This window comes from Lithobates pipiens, unplaced genomic scaffold (assembly GCF_037356315.1).
Source record: "Lithobates pipiens isolate NorthernLeopardFrog02 unplaced genomic scaffold, aLitPip1_a1.2 Scaffold_3, whole genome shotgun sequence".
NCBI lineage: Eukaryota > Metazoa > Chordata > Amphibia > Anura > Ranidae > Lithobates > Lithobates pipiens.
In genome coordinates this window covers 281828139-281846560 of record NW_027507790.1, presented here as the reverse complement: position 1 = coordinate 281846560, position 18422 = coordinate 281828139, and the positions used below count along the sequence as shown (strand labels likewise).

Genomic DNA, 18422 nt, shown 5'->3' with positions numbered 1-18422 from the left:
TCACCCTCCACATTACATTCTCTGATATCTCTTCTCCTCACCCTCCACATTACATTCCTTGATATCTCTTCTCCTCACTCTCCACATTACATTCTCTGATATCTCTTCTCCTCACCATCCACATTACATACTCTGATATCTCTTCTCCTCACTCTCCACATTACATTCTCTGACATCTCTTCTCCTCACCCTCCACATTACATTCCTTGATATCTCTTCTCCTCACTCTCCACATTACATTCTCTGATATCTCTTCTCCTCACCGTCCACATTACATTCTCTGATATCTCTTCTCCTCACTCTCCACATTACATTCTCTGATATCTCTTCTCCCCACTTTCCACATTACATTCTCTGATATCTCTTCTCCTCACTCTCCACATTACTTTCTCTGATATCTCTTCTCCTCACTCTCCACATTACATTCTCTGATATCTCTTCTCCTCACTCTCCACATTACATTCACTGACATCTCTTCTCCTCACCGCCCACATTACATTCTCTGATATCTCTTCTCCTCACCCTCCACATTACATTCTCTGATATCTCTTCTCCTCACTCTCCACATTACATTCTCTGATATCTCTTCTCCTCACTCTCCACATTACATTCTCTGATATCTCTTCTCCTCACTCTCCACATTACATTCTCTGATATCTCTTCTCCTCACTCTCCACATTACATTCTCTGATATCTCTTCTCCTCACCCTCCACATTACATTCTCTGATATCTCTTCTCCTCACTCTCCACATTACATTCTCTGATATCTCTTCTCCTCACTCTCCACATTACATTCACTGACATCTCTTCTCCTCACTCTCCACATTACATTCTCTGATATCTCTTCTCCTCACTCTCCACATTACATTCTCTGATATCTCTTCTCCTCACCCTCCACATTACATTCTCTGATATCTCTTCTCCTCACTCTCCGCATTACATTCTCTGATATCTCTTCTCCTCACTCTCCACATTACATTCTCTGATATCTCTTCTCCTCACTCTCCACATTACATTCTCTGATATCTCTTCTCCTCACTCTCCACATTACATTCTCTGATATCTCTTCTCCTCACTCTCCACATTACATTCTCTGATATCTCTTCTCCTCGCTCTCCACATTACATTCTCTGATATCTCTTCTCCTCACTCTCCACATTACATTCACTAACATCTCTTCTCCTCACTCTCCACATTACATTCTCTGATATCTCTTCTCCTCACTCTCCAGATTACATTCTCTGATATCTCTTCTCCTCACTCTCCACATTACATTCTCTGATATCTCTTCTCCTCACTCTCCACATTACATTCACTGATATCTCTTCTCCTCACTCTCCACATTACATTCTCTGATATCTCTTCTCCTCACTCTCCACATTACATTCTCTGATATCTCTTCTCCTCGCTCTCCACATTACATTCTCTGATATCTCTTCTCCTCACTCTCCACATTACATTCACTAACATCTCTTCTCCTCACTCTCCACATTACATTCTCTGATATCTCTTCTCCTCACTCTCCACATTACATTCTCTGATATCTCTTCTCCTCACTCTCCACATTACATTCACTAACATCTCTTCTCCTCACTCTCCACATTACATTCTCTGATATCTCTTCTCCTCACTCTCCACATTACATTCTCTGATATCTCTTCTCCTCACTCTCCACATTACATTCACTGATATCTCTTCTCCTCACTCTCCACATTACATTCTCTGATATCTCTTCTCCTCACTCTCCACATTACATTCACTGATATCTCTTCTCCTCACTCTCCACATTACATTCTCTGATATCTCTTCTCCTCACTCTCCACATTACATTCTCTGATATCTCTTCTCCTCACTCTCCACATTACATTCACTAACATCTCTTCTCCTCACTCTCCACATTACATTCTCTGATATCTCTTCTCCTCACTCTCCACATTACATTCTCTGATATCTCTTCTCCTCACTCTCCACATTACATTCTCTGATATCTCTTCTCCTCACTCTCCACATTACATTCTCTGATATCTCTTCTCCTCACTCTCCACATTACATTCTCTGATATCTCTTCTCCTCACTCTCCACATTACATTCTCTGATATCTCTTCTCCTCACTCTCCACATTACATTCTCTGATATCTCTTCTCCTCACTCTCCACATTACATTCTCTGATATCTCTTCTCCTCACTCTCCACATTACATTCCTTGATATCTCTTCTCCTCACCGTCCACATTACATTCACTGACATCTCTTCTCCTCACTCTCCACATTACATACTCTGATATCTCTTCTCCTCACTCTCCACATTACATTCTCTGATATCTCTTCTCCTCACCCTCCACATTACATTCTCTGATATCTCTTCTCCTCACTCTCCACATTATATTCTCTGATATCTCTTCTCCTCACTCTCCACATTACATTCTCTGATATCTCTTCTCCTCACCCTCCACATTACATTCCTTGATATCTCTTCTCCTCACTCTCCACATTACATTCTCTGATATCTCTTCTCCTCACTCTCCACATTACATTCTCTGATATCTCTTCTCCTCACTCTCCACATTACATTCTCTGATATCTCTTCTCCTCACTCTCCGCATTACATTCTCTGATATCTCTTCTCCTCACCATCCACATTACATACTCTGATATCTCTTCTCCTCACTCTCCACATTACATTCTCTGATATCTCTTCTCCTCACTCTCCACATTACATTCTCTGACATCTCTTCTCCTCACTCTCCGCATTACATTCTCTGATATCTCTTCTCCTCACTCTCCACATTACATTCACTGATATCTCTTCTCCTCACTCTCCACATTACATTCACTGATATCTCTTCTCCTCACTCTCCACATTACATTCACTGATATCTCTTCTCCTCACTCTCCACATTACATTCTCTGATATCTCTTCTCCTCACTCTCCACATTACATTCACTGATATCTCTTCTCCTCACTCTCCACATTACATTCTCTGATATCTCTTCTCCTCACTCTCCACATTACATTCTCTGATATCTCTTCTCCTCACTCTCCGCATTACATTCTCTGATATCTCTTCTCCTCACCATCCACATTACATACTCTGATATCTCTTCTCCTCACTCTCCACATTACATTCTCTGATATCTCTTCTCCTCACTCTCCACATTACATTCTCTGATATCTCTTCTCCTCACTCTCCACATTACATTCTCTGATATCTCTTCTCCTCACTCTCCACATTACATTCTCTGATATCTCTTCTCCTCACTCTCCACATTACAGTCACTGATATCTCTTCTCCTCACTCTCCACATTACATTCTCTGATATCTCTTCTCCTCACTCTCCACATTACATTCTCTGATATCTCTTCTCCTCACTCTCCACATTACATTCTCTGATATCTCTTCTCCTCACTCTCCACATTACATTCTCTGATATCTCTTCTCCTCACCCTCCACATTACATTCTCTGATATCTCTTCTCCTCACCCTCCACATTACATTCTCTAATATCTCTTCTCCTCACTCTCCACATTACATTCTCTGATATCTCTTCTCCTCACTCTCCACATTACATTCTCTGATATCTCTTCTCCTCACTCTCCACATTACATTCTCTGATATCTCTTCTCCTCACTCTCCACATTACATTCTCTGATATCTCTTCTCCTCACTCCCCACATTACATTCTCTGATATCTCTTCTCCTCACTCTCCACATTACATTCACTAACATCTCTTCTCCTCACTCTCCACATTACATTCTCTGATATCTCTTCTCCTCACCGTCCACATTACATTCTCTGATATCTCTTCTCCTCACTCTCCACATTACATTCTCTGATATCTCTTCTCCTCACCCTCCACATTACATTCCTTGATATCTCTTCTCCTCACTCTCCACATTACATTCACTGATATCTCTTCTCCTCACCCTCCACATTACATTCTCTGATATCTCTTCTCCTCACCCTCCACATTACATTCCTTGATATCTCTTCTCCTCACCGTCCACATTACATACTCTGATATCTCTTCTCCTCACTCTCCACATTACATTCACTGACATCTCTTCTCCTCACTCTCCACATTACATTCTCTGATATCTCTTCTCCTCACCCTCCACATTACATTCTCTAATATCTCTTCTCCTCACTCTCCACATTACATTCTCTGATATCTCTTCTCCTCACCGTCCACATTACATTCTCTGATATCTCTTCTCCTCACCCTCCACATTACATTCTCTAATATCTCTTCTCCTCACTCTCCACATTACATTCTCTGATATCTCTTCTCCTCACCCTCCACATTACATTCTCTGATATCTCTTCTCCTCACCGTCCACATTACATTCTCTGATATCTCTTCTCCTCACCCTCCACATTACATTCTCTGATATCTCTTCTCCTCACTCTCCACATTACATTCTCTGATATCTCTTCTCCTCACCCTCCACATTACATTCTCTAATATCTCTTCTCCTCACTCTCCACATTACATTCTCTGATATCTCTTCTCCTCACCGTCCACATTACATTCTCTGATATCTCTTCTCCTCACCCTCCACATTACATTCTCTAATATCTCTTCTCCTCACTCTCCACATTACATTCTCTGATATCTCTTCTCCTCACCCTCCACATTACATTCTCTGATATCTCTTCTCCTCACCGTCCACATTACATTCTCTGATATCTCTTCTCCTCACCCTCCACATTACATACTCTGATATCTCTTCTCCTCACTCTCCACATTACATTCTCTGATATCTCTTCTCCTCACCCTCCACATTACATTCTCTGATATCTCTTCTCCTCACCCTCCACATTACATTCCTTGATATCTCTTCTCCTCACCCTCCACATTACATTCTCTGACATCTCTTCTCCTCACCATCCACATTACATTCTCTGATATCTCTTCTCCTCACTCTCCACATTACATTCTCTGATATCTCTTCTCCTCACTCTCCACATTACATTCTCTGACATCTCTTCTCCTCACCCTCCACATTACATTCCTTGATATCTCTTCTCCTCACTCTCCACATTACATTCTCTGATATCTCTTCTCCTCACCGTCCACATTACATTCTCTGATATCTCTTCTCCTCACTCTCCACATTACATTCTCTGATATCTCTTCTCCCCACTTTCCACATTACATTCTCTGATATCTCTTCTCCTCACTCTCCACATTACTTTCTCTGATATCTCTTCTCCTCACCGCCCACATTACATTCTCTGATATCTCTTCTCCTCACTCTCCACATTACATTCTCTGATATCTCTTCTCCTCACCCTCCACATTACATTCTCTGATATCTCTTCTCCTCACTCTCCACATTACAGTCACTGATATCTCTTCTCCTCACTCTCCACATTACATTCTCTGATATCTCTTCTCCTCACCCTCCACATTACATTCTCTGATATCTCTTCTCCTCACTCTCCACATTACATTCTCTGATATCTCTTCTCCTCACCGTCCACATTACATACTCTGATATCTCTTCTCCTCACTCTCCACATTACATTCTCTGATATCTCTTCTCCTCACTCTCCACATTACATTCTCTGATATCTCTTCTCCTCACCGTCCACATTACATACTCTGATATCTCTTCTCCTCACCGTCCACATTACATTCTCTGATATCTCTTCTCCTCACTCTCCACATTACATTCTCTGATATCTCTTCTCCTCACTCTCCACATTACATTCTCTGATATCTCTTCTCCCCACTCTCCACATTACATTCTCTGATATCTCTTCTCCTCACTCTCCACATTACATTCACTGATATCTCTTCTCCTCACTCTCCACATTACATTCTCTGATATCTCTTCTCCTCACTCTCCACATTACATTCTCTGATATCTCTTCTCCTCACTCTCCACATTACATTCTCTGATATCTCTTCTCCTCACTCTCCACATTACATTCTCTGATATCTCTTCTCCTCACTCTCCACATTACATTCTCTGATATCTCTTCTCCTCACTCTCCACATTACATTCTCTGATATCTCTTCTCCTCACTCTCCACATTACATTCACTAACATCTCTTCTCCTCACTCTCCACATTACATTCTCTGATATCTCTTCTCCTCACCGTCCACATTACATTCTCTGATATCTCTTCTCCTCACTCTCCACATTACATTCTCTGACATCTCTTCTCCTCACTCTCCACATTACATTCTCTGATATCTCTTCTCCTCACCCTCCACATTACATTCTCTGATATCTCTTCTCCTCACTCTCCACATTACATTCTCTGATATCTCTTCTCCTCACCCTCCACATTACATTCTCTGATATCTCTTCTCCTCACTCTCCACATTACATTCTCTGACATCTCTTCTCCTCACCATCCACATTACATTCTCTGATATCTCTTCTCCTCACCCTCCACATTACATTCACTGATATCTCTTCTCCTCACTCTCCACATTACATTCTCTGATATCTCTTCTCCTCACCCTCCACATTACATTCACTGATATCTCTTCTCCTCACTCTCCACATTACATTCTCTGATATCTCTTCTCCTCACCGTCCACATTACATTCTCTGATATCTCTTCTCCTCACTCTCCACATTACATTCTCTGATATCTCTTCTCCTCACCGTCCACATTACATTCACTGATATCTCTTCTCCTCACTCTCCACATTACATTCTCTGATATCTCTTCTCCTCACCGTCCACATTACATTCTCTGATATCTCTTCTCCTCACTCACCACATTACATTCTCTGACATCTCTTCTCCTCACCGTCCACATTACATTCACTGATATCTCTTCTCCTCACTCTCCACATTACATTCTCTGATATCTCTTCTCCTCACCGTCCACATTACATTCTCTGATATCTCTTCTCCTCACTCTCCACATTACATTCTCTGATATCTCTTCTCCTCACCGTCCACATTACATTCTCTGACATCTCTTCTCCTCACCGTCCACATTACATTCTCTGACATCTCTTCTCCTCACTCTCCACATTACATTCTCTGATATCTCTTCTCCTCACTCTCCACATTACATACTCTGATATCTCTTCTCCTCACTCTCCACATTACATACTCTGATATCTCTTCTCCTCACCGTCCACATTACATTCACTGATATCTCTTCTCCTCACTCTCCACATTACATTCTCTGATATCTCTTCTCCTCACCGTCCACATTACATTCTCTGATATCTCTTCTCCTCACTCTCCACATTACATTCTCTGATATCTCTTCTCCTCACTCTCCACATTACATTCTCTGATATCTCTTCTCCTCACCGTCCACATTACATTCTCTGACATCTCTTCTCCTCACCGTCCACATTACATTCTCTGACATCTCTTCTCCTCACCGTCCACATTACATTCTCTGACATCTCTTCTCCTCACCGTCCACATTACATTCTCTGACATCTCTTCTCCTCACTCTCCGCATTACATTCTCTGATATCTCTTCTCCTCACTCTCCACATTACATTCTCTGATATCTCTTCTCCTCACCCTCCACATTACATTCTCTGATATCTCTTCTCCTCACTCTCCACATTACATTCTCTGATATCTCTTCTCCTCACTCTCCACATTACATTCTCTGATATCTCTTCTCCTCACTCTCCACATTACATTCTCTGATATCTCTTCTCCTCACTCTCCACATTACATACTCTGATATCTCTTCTCCTCACTCTCCACATTACATTCTCTGATATCTCTTCTCCTCACTCTCCACATTACATTCTCTGATATCTCTTCTCCTCACCGTCCACATTACATTCTCTGACATCTCTTCTCCTCACTCTCCACATTACATTCTCTGATATCTCTTCTCCTCACCGTCCACATAACATTCACTGATATCTCTTCTCCTCACCCTCCACATTACATTCACTGATATCTCTTCTCCTCACCCTCCACATTACATTCTCTGATATCTCTTCTCCTCACTCTCCACATTACATTCACTGACATCTCTTCTCCTCACTCTCCACATTACATTCTCTGATATCTCTTCTCCTCACTCTCCACATTACATTCTCTGACATCTCTTCTCCTCACTCTCCACATTACATTCTCTGATATCTCTTCCTAAATACATTTTTCATGATTCTCACCTTCAGATCTCGATGGACAATGTTCTTCTGGTGACAATAATGAACGGCAGATACAATCTGTCAGCATAAGAAATGGAAACACAAAATTAATATTTCAAAATACAAAAAAATTCATCCAGAGGATACACAATGGAACAAATGAGGGATATGATCGGGGACAGGTGAGGGATATGATCGGGGACAGGTGGGGATGTGATCGGGGACAGGTGGGGATGTGATCGGGGACAGGTGAGGATGTGATCGGGGACAGGTGAGGATGTGATCGGGACAGGTGAGGATGTGATCGGGGACAGGTGAGGGATATGATCGGGGACAGGTGAGGATGTGATCGGGGACAGGTGAGGGATATGATCGGGGACAGGTGAGGGATATGATCGGGGACAGGTGAGGATGTGATCGGGGACAGGTGAGGATGTGATCGGGGACAGGTGAGGGATATGATCGGGGACAGGTGAGGGATATGATCGGGGACAGGTGAGAGATATGATCGGGGACAGGTGGGGATGTGATCGGGGACAGGTGGGGATGTGATCGGGGACAGGTGAGGATGTGATCGGGGACAGGTGAGGATGTGATCGGGGACAGGTGAGGATGTGATCGGGGACAGGTGAGGGATATGATCGGGGACAGGTGAGGATGTGATCGGGGACAGGTGAGGATGTGATCGGGGACAGGTGAGGATGTGATCGGGGACAGGTGAGGATGTGATCGGGGACAGGTGAGGATGTGATCGGGGACAGGTGAGGATGTGATCGGGGACAGGTGAGGATGTGTTCGGGGACAGGTGAGAGATGTGATCGGGGACAGGTGAGGATGTGATCGGGGACAGGTGAGGGATATGATCGGGGGCAGGTGAGGATGTGATCGGGGACAGGTGAGAGATATGATCGGGGACAGGTGGGGATGTGATCGGGGACAGGTGGGGATGTGATCGGGGACAGGTGAGGATGTGATCGGGGACAGGTGAGGATGTGATCGGGGACAGGTGAGGAGATGATCGGGGACAGGTGAGGGATATGATCGGGGACAGGTGAGGGATATGATCGGGGGCAGGTGAGGATGTGATCGGGGACAGGTGAGGATGTGATCGGGGACAGGTGAGGATGTGATCGGGGACAGGTGAGGATGTGATCGGGGACAGGTGAGGATGTGATCGGGGACAGGTGAGGAGATGATCGGGGACAGGTGAGGGATATGATCGGGGACAGGTGAGGGATATGATCGGGGGCAGGTGAGGATGTGATCGGGGACAGGTGAGAGATATGATCGGGGACAGGTGGGGATGTGATCGGGGACAGGTGGGGATGTGATCGGGGACAGGTGAGGATGTGATCGGGGACAGGTGAGGATGTGATCGGGGACAGGTGAGGATGTGATCGGGGACAGGTGAGGGATATGATCGGGGACAGGTGAGGATGTGATCGGGGACAGGTGAGGATGTGATCGGGGACAGGTGAGGATGTGATCGGGAATAGGTGAGGATATGATCGGGGACAGGTGAGGGATATGATCGGGGACAGGTGGGGATGTGATCGGGGACAGGTGGGGATGTGATCGGGGACAGGTGAGGATGTGATCGGGGACAGGTGAGGATGTGATCGGGGACAGGTGAGGGATGTGATCGGGGACAGGTGAGGATGTGATCGGGGACAGGTGAGGATGTGATCGGGGACAGGTGGGGGATGTGATCGGGGACAGGTGAGGGATATGATCGGGGACAGGTGAGGGATATAATCGGGGACAGGTGAGGGATATAATCGGGGACAGGTGAGGATGTGATCGGGGGCAGGTGAGGATGTGATCGGGGACAGGTGAGGATGTGATCGGGGACAGGTGAGGATGTGATCGGGGACAGGTGAGGATATGATCGGGACAGGTGAGGATGTGATCGGGGACAGGTGGGGATGTGATCGGGGACAGGTGAGGATGTGATCGGGGACAGGTGAGGATATGATCGGGGACAGGTGAGGATGTGATCGGGGACAGGTGAGGATGTGATCGGGGACAGGTGAGGATGTGATCGGGGACAGGTGAGGATGTGATCGGGGACAGGTGGGGATGTGATCGGGGACAGGTGAGGGATGTGATCGGGGACAGGTGAGGATATGATCGGGGACAGGTGGGGATGTGATCGGGGACACGTGGGGATGTGATCGGGGACAGGTGAGGATGTGATCGGGGACAGGTGAGGATGTGATCGGGGACAGGTGAGGATGTGATCGGGGACAGGTGAGGATGTGATCGGGGACAGGTGAGGATGTGATCGGGAATAGGTGAGGATATGATCGGGGACAGGTGAGGATGTGATCGGGGACAGGTGAGGATGTGATCGGGGACAGGTGAGGATGTGATCGGGGACAGGTGAGGATGTGATCGGGGACAGGTGAGGATATGATCGGGACAGGTGAGGATATGATCGGGGACAGGTGAGGGATATGATCGGGGACAGGTGGGGATGTGATCGGGGACAGGTGAGGATGTGATCGGGGACAGGTGAGGATGTGATCGGGGACAGGTGAGGATGTGATCGGGGACAGGTGAGGATGTGATCGGGACAGGTGAGGATGTGATCGGGGACAGGTGAGGATATGATCGGGGACAGGTGAGGGATATGATCGGGGACAGGTGAGGGATATGATCGGGGACAGGTGAGGATGTGATCGGGGACAGGTGAGGATGTGATCGGGGACAGGTGAGGATGTGATCGGGGACAGGTGAGGATGTGATCGGGGACAGGTGAGGGATATGATCGGGGACAGGTGAGGATGTGATCGGGGACAGGTGAGGATGTGATCGGGGACAGGTGAGGATGTGATCGGGGACAGGTGAGGGATATGATCGGGGACAGGTGAGGGATATGATCGGGGACAGGTGAGGGATATGATCGGGGACAGGTGAGGATGTGATCGGGGACAGGTGAGGATGTGATCGGGGACAGGTGAGGATGTGATCGGGGACAGGTGAGGATGTGATCGGGGACAGGTGAGGATGTGATCGGGGACAGGTGAGAGATATGATCGGGGACAGGTGAGGATGTGATCGGGGACAGGTGAGGATGTGATCGGGGACAGGTGAGGGATATGATCGGGGACAGGTGAGGGATATGATCGGGGACAGGTGAGGATGTGATCGGGGACAGGTGAGGATGTGATCGGGGACAGGTGAGGATGTGATCGGGGACAGGTGAGGATGTGATCGGGGACAGGTGAGGATGTGATCGGGGACAGGTGAGGATGTGATCGGGGACAGGTGAGGATGTGATCGGGGACAGGTGAGGATGTGATCGGGGACAGGTGAGAGATGTGATCGGGGACAGGTGAGGATGTGATCGGGGACAGGTGAGAGATATGATCGGGGACAGGTGAGGATGTGATCGGGGACAGGTGAGGATGTGATCGGGGACAGGTGAGGAGATGATCGGGGGACAGGTGAGGATGTGATCGGGGACAGGTGAGGATGTGATCGGGGACAGGTGAGAGATATGATCGGGGACAGGTGAGGATGTGATCGGGGACAGGTGAGGATGTGATCGGGGACAGGTGAGGATGTGATCGGGGACAGGTGAGAGATATAATCGGGGACAGGTGAGGATGTGATCGGGGACAGGTGAGGATGTGATCGGGGACAGGTGAGGATGTGATCGGGGACAGGTGAGGATGTGAACGGGGACAGGTGAGGATGTGATCGGGGACAGGTGAGGATGTGATCGGGGACAGGTGAGGATGTGATCGGGGACAGGTGAGGAGATGATCGGGGACAGGTGAGGGATATGATCGGGGACAGGTGAGGATGTGATCGGGGACAGGTGAGGAGATGATCGGGGACAGGTGAGGGATATGATCGGGGACAGGTGAGGATGTGATCGGGGACAGGTGAGGATGTGATCGGGGACAGGTGGGGATGTGATCGGGGACAGGTGAGGATGTGATCGGGGACAGGTGAGGATGTGATCGGGGACAGGTGAGGATGTGATCGGGGACAGGTGGGGATGTGATCGGGGACAGGTGAGGATGTGATCGGGGACAGGTGAGGATGTGATCGGGGACAGGTGAGGATGTGATCGGGGACAGGTGAGGGATATGATCGGGGACAGGTGAGGATGTGATCGGGGACAGGTGAGGATGTGATCGGGGACAGGTGAGGATGTGATCGGGGACAGGTGAGGATGTGATCGGGGACAGGTGAGGATGTGATCGGGGACAGGTGAGAGATATGATCGGGGACAGGTGAGGAGTGATCGGGGACAGGTGAGGATGTGATCGGGGGACAGGTGAGGGATATGATCGGGGACAGGTGAGGATGTGATCGGGGACAGGTGAGGATGTGATCGGGGACAGGTGAGGGATATGATCGGGGACAGGTGAGGATGTGATCGGGGACAGGTGAGGATGTGATCGGGGACAGGTGAGGATGTGATCGGGGACAGGTGGGATGTGATCGGGGACAGGTGAGGATGTGATCGGGGACAGGTGAGGATGTGATCGGGGACAGGTGGGGATGTGATCGGGGACAGGTGGGGATGTGATCGGGGACAGGTGGGGATGTGATCGGGGACAGGTGAGGATGTGATCGGGGACAGGTGAGGATATGATCGGGGACAGGTGAGAGATATGATCGGGGACAGGTGAGGATGTGATCGGGGACAGGTGGGGATATGATCGGGGACAGGTGAGGGATATGATCGGGGACAGGTGAGAGATATGATCGGGGACAGGTGGGGATGTGATCGGGGACAGGTGGGGATATGATCGGGACAGGTGGGGATGTGATCGGGGACAGGTGAGGATGTGATCGGGGACAGGTGAGGATGTGATCGGGGACAGGTGAGGATGTGATCGGGGACAGGTGGGGATGTGATCGGGGACAGGTGAGGATGTGATCGGGGACAGGTGAGGATGTGATCGGGACAGGTGAGGATGTGATCGGGGACAGGTGAGGGATGTGATCGGGGACAGGTGAGGGATATGATCGGGGACAGGTGAGGATGTGATCGGGGACAGGTGGGGATGTGATCGGGGACAGGTGAGGATGTGATCGGGGACAGGTGAGAGATGTGATCGGGGACATGTGAGGATGTGATCGGGACAGGTGGGGATGTGATCGGGGACAGGTGAGGATGTGATCGGGGACAGGTGAGAGATGTGATCGGGGACATGTGAGGATGTGATCGGGACAGGTGAGGATGTGATCGGGGACAGGTGAGGATGTGATCGGGGACAGGTGAGGATGTGATCGGGGACAGGTGAGGATGTGATCGGGGACAGGTGAGGATGTGATCGGGGACAGGTGAGGATGTGATCGGGGACAGGTGGGGATGTGATCGGGGACAGGTGAGGATGTGATCGGGGACAGGTGAGGATGTGATCGGGACAGGTGAGGATGTGATCGGGGACAGGTGAGGGATGTGATCGGGACAGGTGAGGGATATGATCGGGGACAGGTGAGGATGTGATCGGGGACAGGTGGGGATGTGATCGGGGACAGGTGAGGATGTGATCGGGGACAGGTGAGAGATGTGATCGGGGACATGTGAGGATGTGATCGGGACAGGTGGGGATGTGATCGGGGACAGGTGAGGATGTGATCGGGGACAGGTGAGAGATGTGATCGGGGACATGTGAGGATGTGATCGGGACAGGTGAGGATGTGATCGGGGACAGGTGAGGATGTGATCGGGGACAGGTGAGGATGTGATCGGGGACAGGTGAGGATGTGATCGGGGACAGGTGAGGATGTGATCGGGGACAGGTGAGGATGTGATCGGGGACAGGTGAGGATGTGATCGGGGACAGGTGGGGATGTGATCGGGGACAGGTGAGGATGTGATCGGGGACATGTGAGGATGTGATCGGGACAGGTGAGGATGTGATCGGGGACAGGTGAGGATGTGATCGGGGACAGGTGGGGATGTGATCGGGGACAGGTGAGGATGTGATCGGGGACAGGTGAGAGATGTGATCGGGGACATGTGAGGATGTGATCGGGACAGGTGAGGATGTGATCGGGGACAGGTGAGGATGTGATCGGGGACAGGTGAGGATGTGATCGGGGACAGGTGAGGATGTGATCGGGGACAGGTGAGGATGTGATCGGGGACAGGTGAGGATGTGATCGGGGACAGGTGAGGATGTGATCGGGGACAGGTGGGGATGTGATCGGGGACAGGTGAGGATGTGATCGGGGACATGTGAGGATGTGATCGGGACAGGTGAGGATGTGATCGGGGACAGGTGAGGATGTGATCGGGGACAGGTGGGGATATGATCGGGGACAGGTGGGGATATGATCGGGGACAGGTGAGGATCAGAGATAGGTCAGAGGTCCTACTCCCGGGGGGGATCACCTGCGGGGGGCAGAGTCACATCTGTTATACAGGGACACAGATATACAGAAGAGGAGAGGCGGGAGGGCGCACAGAGGAGCGGCGCCCAGGAACATGCATTGTGAATACACCCCGGGGCAGAATTGGAGACGGGTTTGGGGAGACATTTGCTCACCTGCCTGAATTTGGCACGAGCCTCTTTCTCTTTCATACGACCGTGAGACACGAGGTAATCAAACACCTCGCCTAGGAGAGAGCATTAGAGGACACGTTACATACTGACTAGGAAAAAGAGAAAGAGATTCAGAGAGGAGAGGAAGAGGGAGAGAGAGAGGAGAGAGAAAAGCAGAGGAGAGAAGGGAGAAGAGATAGAAGAGAGGAGGAAGGAGAGGAAAAGGAAGAGGAGAGGGGGGTGGAGAGAGAGAAATAGAGAGGAGAGAGAGATGGAGAGATAGAGAAAAATGGAGATCGAGACAAAGAAAAAGAGTGAGGGAGAGGAGAGGAAAAGGAAGAAGATATGGGAGAGGAGAGGAGAGGGGTGGTGAGAGGAGAGAAGAGGGGCAAAGAGACAGAGAGAAAGATAGAAGGGAGGAGAGGAAATAAGAGGAAGAGGAGAGAGGGAGAGACGAGTAAAAGGAAGAGGAAGGGGGGAGAGGGGAGGAGAGAAGAGAAGAGAAGAAGAGGGGCAAAGAGACAGAGAGAAAGAAAGAGGAGGGGTGAAGAGGAAATAAGAGGAAGAGGAGAGAGGGAGAAAAGAGGAAAAGGAAGAGGAAGGGAGGAGAGGGGAGAGGGGAGGTGGGGAGAAGAAGAAGAGAGAGGGGGGAGAGGGGCAAAGAGACAGAGAAAGAAAGAGGAGGGGGGTGAGAGGATATAAGAGGAAGAGGAGAGCGGGAGAGAAGAGCAAAAGGAAGAGGAAGGGGGGAGAGGGGAGAGGAGAAAAGAAGAGAAGAAGACGGGCAAAGGGACAGAGAGAAAGAAAGAGGAGAAGAGAAGAGAAGAGAAGCAAAGAGACTGAGAGAAAGAAAGAGGAGAGGGGGAGAGGAAAGAAGAGGAAGAGGAGAGGGGGGAGAGGAAAGAAGAGGAAGAGGAGAGAGGGAGAGAAGAGTAAAAGGAAGGGAGGAGAGGGGCAGAGAGAAAGAAGGAGAGGAGAGAGAAGTAGAGAGTGAGAAGAGGAAAATAGAAGAGGAGAGAGAGAGAGAGAGAGAGAGAGAGAGGGAAGGAAGAGAAGGGTAGGAGAGGGGAGCTGAGAGGAAAAGGAGAGATAGAGGACAGGGGAAAGACAAGACAGAAAAACATAAGGGAGAGTGAGAGAGAGAGAGGACAGTTGATGAGAGAGGAGAGGAGAGGAAGAGGAACAGGAGAGGAGATGGAGACAGAGGAAGAGGGAGAAGAGAGAGAAGAATGAAAAGGGAGAGGAGAGGAACGGAGACAGTGTGCAGAGAGAGGAGATGAGAGAGGAGTAGGGCGAAGAGAGCGCAGAGAGAGAGAGAAGACAAAGGGAAAGGGAGAGAAATAGAATAGGAGGGAGCGGGAGAGATAGAGAAGAGGAGACAGGAGAGAGAGAGGAGGAGATGAGGATCGGGGGGCCTCCATACCTCCACTGGCGTACTCCATGATTAGGTAGAGTGTTTTCTCGGTCTCTATAACCTCGAATAGTTTGACTAGAAGACATAAAGAGACATTCCCGGGTGAAGGAGATGTTGGGTGTGGAGAGGAGCACACACAGCTTCATATACATTTCTTACCAATATTCGGGTGGTTGAGTCCCTTCATTATCCGAACTTCACGAAACAGCTGTGAAGAGAGAAACGTTACATTATTTTCTGCAAATATTAGACCCCCCCCCCCCCAAAAAAAAGAGACCCCCCCCCATCCCCCACCACCAGATTCCACCCAACACACTGCAATACTAGCAGATGTAGAGTATCCGGAATCCATATATCCCACCACAAGACCCACAATTCCCACCATTCTACATATCATATGGAAGAACCTCCTCTCTGCCAATCCCTCCACTGGTCCCCATTCAGTGTCCTCCACACATCTGTGCCAATCCCTCCACTGACCTCCATTCAGTGTCCTCCACCCCTCTCTACCAATCCCTCCACTGGTCTCCATTCAGTGTCCTCCACCCCTCTCTACCAATCCCTCCACTGAGCTCCATTCAGTGCCCTCCATTCCTCTCTACCAATCCCTCCACTGACCTCCATTCAGTGTCCTCCACCCCTCTCTGCCAATCCCTCCTCTGGCCCCCATTCAGTGCCCTCCATTCCTCTCTGCCAATCCCTTCACTGGCCCCCATTCAGTGTCCTCCACCCCTCTCTACCAATCCCTCCACTGACCTCCATTCAGTGTCCTCCACCCCTCTCTACCAATCCCTCCACTGGCCTCCATTCAGTGTCCTCCACCCCTCTCTGCCAATCCCTCCACTGACCTTCATTCAGTGTCCTCCACCCCTCTCTACCAATCCCTCCACTGACCTCCATTCAGTGTCCTCCACCCCTCTCTACCAATCCCTCCACTGACCTTCATTCAGTGTCCTCCACCCTCTCTACCAATCCCTCCACTGATCTCCATTCAGTGTCCTCCACCCCTCTCTACCAATCCCTCCACTGACCTCCATTCAGTGTCCTCCACCCCTCTCTACCAATCCCTCCACTGACCTCCATTCAGTGTCCTCCACCCCTCTCTACCAATCCCTCCACTGGTCTCCATTCAGTGTCCTCCACCCCTCTCTACCAATCCCTCCACTGACCTCCATTCAGTGTCCTCCACCCCTCTCTACCAATCCCTCCACTGATCTCCATTCAGTGTCCTCCACACATCTGTGCCAATCCCTCCACTGGTCTCCATTCAGTGTCCTCCACCCCTCTCTACCAATCCCTCCACTGGCCTCCATTCAGTGTCCTCCACCCCTCTCTGCCCAATCCTCCCACTGACCTCCATTCAGTGTCCCTCCACCCCTCTCTTGCCAATCCCTCCACTGACCTCCATTCAGTGTCCTCCACCCCTCTCTACCAATCCCTCCACTGGCCTCCATTCAGTGTCCTCCACCCCTCTCTGCCAATCCCTCCACTGACCTCCATTCAGTGTCCTCCACCCCTCTCTACCAATCCCTCCACTGACCTCCATTCAGTGTCCTCCACCCCTCTCTACCAATCCCTCACTGATCTCCATTCAGTGTCCTCCACACATCTGTGCCAATCCCTCCACTGGTCTCCATTCAGTGTCCTCCACCCCTCTCTACCAATCCCTCCACTGGCCTCCATTCAGTGTCCTCCACCCCTCTCTACCAATCCCTCCACTGACCTCCATTCAGTGTCCTCCACTCCTCTCTACCAATCCCTCCACTGACCTCCATTCAGTGTCCTCCACCCCTCTCTGCCAATCCCTCCACTGACCTCCATTCAGTGTCCTCCACCCCTCTCTGCCAATCCCTCCACTGACCTCCATTCAGTGTCCTCCACCCCTCTCTGCCAATCCCTTCACTGGCCCCCATTCAGTGTCCTCCACCCCTCTCTACCAATCCCTCCACTGACCTCCATTCAGTGTCCTCCACCCCTCTCTACCAATCCCTCCACTGGCCTCCATTCAGTGTCCTCCACCCCTCTCTGCCAATCCCTCCACTGACCTTCATTCAGTGTCCTCCACCCCTCTCTACCAATCCCTCCACTGACCTCCATTCAGTGTCCTCCACCCCTCTCTACCAATCCCTCCACTGATCTCCATTCAGTGTCCTCCACCCCTCTCTACCAATCCCTCCACTGACCTCCATTCAGTGTCCTCCACCCCTCTCTACCAATCCCTCCACTGACCTCCATTCAGTGTCCTCCACCCCTCTCTACCAATCCCTCCACTGGTCTCCATTCAGTGTCCTCCACCCCTCTCTACCAATCCCTCCACTGACCTCCATTCAGTGTCCTCCACCCCTCTCTACCAATCCCTCCACTGATCTCCATTCAGTGTCCTCCACA

General features: G+C 49.8%; 1 protein-coding gene across 3 annotated transcripts in view; it reads right to left on the bottom strand.

The window, feature by feature from the left end:
* Positions 1–18422, bottom strand: part of MARK4 (microtubule affinity regulating kinase 4) — a 115509-nt gene that overhangs the window by 57024 nt on the left and 40063 nt on the right. For all 3 annotated transcript variants that reach the window (XM_077463195.1, XM_077463196.1, XM_077463197.1), the window contains exons 2-5: positions 16194–16242; positions 16044–16109; positions 14624–14694; positions 8127–8183 (exon numbers count right to left, since the gene is read on the bottom strand). In XM_077463195.1, coding sequence (XP_077319321.1) covers positions 8127–8183; positions 14624–14694; positions 16044–16109; positions 16194–16221 — 222 coding nt within the window. In that variant the 5' untranslated portion in view covers positions 16222–16242. The remainder of the gene's footprint in view (positions 1–8126; positions 8184–14623; positions 14695–16043; positions 16110–16193; positions 16243–18422) is intronic.